This window comes from Juglans microcarpa x Juglans regia, chromosome 2D (assembly GCF_004785595.1).
Source record: "Juglans microcarpa x Juglans regia isolate MS1-56 chromosome 2D, Jm3101_v1.0, whole genome shotgun sequence".
NCBI classification, from domain to species: Eukaryota; Viridiplantae; Streptophyta; class Magnoliopsida; order Fagales; family Juglandaceae; genus Juglans; species Juglans microcarpa x Juglans regia.
In genome coordinates, this window is record NC_054596.1 from 36,503,958 (window position 1) to 36,508,063 (window position 4,106).

Genomic DNA, 4,106 nt, shown 5'->3' on the forward strand with positions numbered 1-4,106 from the left:
TCTACTCATCATTCATATATCACATATTTAATAAAAAAATTAAAAATTAAAAAAATTATATATGATATATAGTATATATAAAAATGATAAGTAAAAATTTTCATAACTTTGACTTCATATATATATATATTGACTGGGTTTGAATGATGGACATCTTTGAAAGAAAAAGAATATGCCCTATTAAATTTGTATTTACTAGATTTTGGGAAACCCTAGTATTGATGGGACCAACAGTCCTATTCTTTGCTTACCCATCTTCACTATAAAAAAATATTTTTTTTTTTTTGGGTGAAGGAAAAGATTATTTATAACAAAAACACTCATTTTTGTTAAAAATAATCTTAATTAATCGTAAATAAGTAATTTTTTTATAATACTTATTTTTTAGAAGTATTTTTCTTATGGATGGTAACTACAAGCTGTAAGAATAAGAGTTTGTTTGTTTTTAGAGATGAGATGAGTTGAAATTAAAGTTAAAAGGTTGAATAAAATATTGTTAAAATATATTTTTTAATATTATTTTTATTTTAAAATTTTAAAAAAATTAAATTATTTATTTTATTTTATGTGAAGATTTAAAAAAATTATAATAATAAAATAAGATGAGATGAAATATTTCTTGAAAACAACCAGACGTAAGTTGTAAGAATAGTAAATGTCATATAAAAATATTACCGAGTATACGTATGAGGAGTGGAATATAAGGTAGTTGAAAAGTAGCTGTCAGTGGAGGCAGTGCCCTCTAGCTAACCAATAAGGGAAGCAAAATCAACCTAAAAAGACATCTTAATTACTTCTTCCATCTATAAAAACTTGGCCGATAGAAAATTATCTGATTACTGACACTCCAAACACAATACGAATGTACAAATCTGTCATATTGTGTTTTGAATATCTTTTACGATTGATGATGAGACAGAGTAAAAATCTCAGAGAGCGAACGGTAATCCACATCTTTTAGGTCCTTATGAGGAAAATATGTCACCTAAGCTGTGTTTTGGTAGAGAGTGTGATATGGACCTTTTGAAGGGGGAACACTACTACAAAAAAGCCATATAGAAAGAAAGGAGAGAAAATGCATTGGTAATAACTTGAGCAGCAAGCAACGTATTTAGATTCTAGCCCTTCAAAAGCAAAATTGATAAAGGGTCTTTACACACATATATATGTAGAACTGATAAACAAAGGCAAAAAGAGAAAGGAGAAAAAAAGAAAAGAGTAAAACTCTGACAGAAAAAGAGAGAAAAGAAAAAGGGTAAAAGTTGCATTGCACACAGAAGATGGTTTGGCTTGGTTCATTTAATATTGCCACAGTATAGGCTCGAAGCTACTTGGGATCACACCCTCTGCCTCTGTCATTGAGATGTGATCCCTAAAATACCCGATATCATCAATGCTGCTGTGACACCACGGAGGAGGATAGAGGCATCCGTCTACCAAGTCATACACGAAATCGTTACTCAACTCGACCGACTCGAAACTCGTCCCCAGAGTCGGCAGCTCCACTATCTCGCTCAGCTCCTCTGGGGTTGACATGTCGCACGAACACGAAGACACTGTAGCAGCTGAGGAATATGAGGAGGAGGAGGAGGAGGAGGAGGAGGACGACGGCGAGGGCGTTTTGGGAACCTCAAACTCCATGGAAGCTGCTTTGGCAGCAGCGGCTTGGACATCCCGGGGCGAGTTCGAAGCGGGCCGTGGAAGCGACCCGGAGAGTTCGGGGAAGTTGAGGATGGCCGAGTTGCCCTTGATGCTCAGCGCGGCCACGTCGTGGGCCCGGGCAGCCATTTCCGGGGTCGAGAAGGTACCGAGCCAGATCCGGTTCTTCTTCCGGGGCTCGCGGATTTCGGATACCCATTTGCCCCAGCTCCTCATTCGTACCCCTCTGTAAACCGCGTGCTTGCTGCTGTCACGGGCTCGCTTCGGCTGTTTTGGGTCCGGGTCGGGCGAACTGGACTCCTTGGAAGTCGGGTTCGGAGCTGATCCTGGTAAAGACCGGGGCAACCCAGATGAGAATGGTGAAGATGGAGAAGGCGAGGACGAGTTGGAGCTTGACTCGGTCTCCGAGTAAGGCGGATCAGCCATTGCTGCTAAATGACTTGGATGGAAAGCAATCTTGGGATTATAATTCTAAGAAGGGAAAGATTTCTTACTATTAGTGGAAAGCCGCCTCTGAACTTCTCAGTAGATCACTACTGTGTAGCACAAAAGACACAAACAGAGAGAGAGAGAGAGATGTAGAGAGAGAATGGGTACTCGTGTGTATGAAGTAGGAAGAAGTTGGAGGATGAGAAAGGAAAATGAGAGGAAGAATATTGAGAATGAGGAGGAAGTGAAGGAGGGAAGTGGGGTTTTATTAGGAGAAAGGGGAGGGAGGATGAAGAATGCAAGGTAAACGTGAGGCTTTTATTTCCCAATGACCCTTTCTATCCCATCATCATGGTCACATCTTTTCATTCATGCCCAGGCATGATTTCTCATCTGTCTGTATTTAAAAAGTTTTCTTTTAAATTGAGTTGAAAAAATAAAAAAAATCCAAACCCATCTAAAAGTACGACGAGTGTCTGTTAAAAAGTTTTGCCACATTTTTTTATTAAATAGTTATGTACTTCTCGCATATTCAACAAGACATACCAATTGCTAAATCCGTGACTTAATTGATGTAAATTTTTATCTCTAAAATGAAGGTTTAGAGTTCGAATTAATATTTTAAATTTTGTATCGTATTGGTTGGTATGGTTGAAATTTTTTGTATCAGCCGTCCGGCCAGTACAGATACTATACCCGTTTCGTACCGACTAAAATATCGGCATGTACCAGTCTAGATTTCAGCCGGTACCGGCCGATATTTTAACCTGTATTTTTTTTTCATTTTTTCAAACTATAAGCATATTTTTTAACCCTAAATTCAGATTAAACTATTTATAATTTTTATATATATGTATTTATATATAATTTATTTATATATAGATTATTATTTCAGAATATAATTTTTATATATATTTATATATATAATTTATTTATATATCGACTATCTCGAAACGTTATTTCGAAACGGTATCGGTATCGAAATATTTCGTTCCAGTACCTTGACTGGTACAGCGTCCGATACGGTATTCAAAACATTGATTTGAACCATCCTCTATTCTAAATATATATATGTATAAAAAAAAAAAGACATGCCAATTAAAAAGGGAGAGATTTTTGAGGGGCAAGTAAGTAGAGGGAGAAAAAACTTGAAAGGTGAAAGAAAATAGTGAGTGTGGGGTATCTGAGTAACTCAGGGTACAAGAGTTGCCCTGGCAATATAATATAGGCTGAAGTAAAGGGTAACACAACCAAACACAGGCTGGCAGAGGCGGCCTGGCATGGGGACAAATAAGGATTTCCATTGAAGAAGAATGGCCTAAAGCCTCTCTACTAGTTGGGGTCCTCTTCCCTTGCTTGCTGCTGATCTCGTACTACTTACCACCGCCATCCTCACCATCTCAATAAAATCTTTCTATTTGTTTTCACCTCTCTTCTGTGCTAGCTTATGTATAATGACAATAATACTACTACTCTTCTACTTAATTCCTCTGTCCTCCCCTAACCCATTCATAATGACCCTTTTGTCCTCCCTCCCCCTGCATCATGCAGTGCATTGGTACTGACTCTGTTTTGCCAGTTTGAGAGGTTCTTCTTTTTTAAGATCCTGGTTTCCTGTTCTTGGTTTCTGATATGGGTCTTGGTCTTCTAGTGTTTAGGAGTAGAATTCTCCTCTTTCTTTGACTATGGAAGTTTTTGTGGATTTAAAATTCCTTTAATGACTGAAACAATCAGCTACCCCGTTTTCATGGTTCATAACATGGGCTTTTAATTGTTTTGGTCCCAGCAAAAACTGGATTTCATCATCTGTCCAATCAGAGGATAATGTTGATAATTTTATACCAACAATATTACTCTCAATTTATCTCATTTCATTATTATAATTTCTTCAAATTCTCATATAAAATATAATAAATAATTCAATTTTTTTTCAAATCTCAAAATAATAATAATATTAAAAAATAATATCTTAATAATATTTTATTTTATTTTTAATTTTTATTTAAAACCATCACATC

At 36.3% G+C, this 4,106-nt stretch overlaps 1 protein-coding gene across 1 annotated transcript; it reads right to left on the reverse strand.

Moving 5' to 3' along the window:
• Positions 1–1,056: 1,056 nt before the first annotated feature.
• Positions 1,057–2,426, reverse strand: LOC121251089 (dehydration-responsive element-binding protein 3-like). The gene has a single exon (XM_041150403.1). The coding sequence runs from the start codon at positions 2,083–2,085 to the stop codon at positions 1,300–1,302; it is 786 nt and encodes a 261-aa protein (XP_041006337.1). The 5' UTR covers positions 2,086–2,426; the 3' UTR covers positions 1,057–1,299.
• Positions 2,427–4,106: the final 1,680 nt, after the last annotated feature.

Bases quoted from the DNA above. Each gene is read 5' to 3' on its own strand.
- LOC121251089 (XM_041150403.1), bottom strand. From the start codon at position 2,085: ATGGCTGATCCGCCTTACTCGGAGACCGAGTCAAGCTCCAACTCGTCC.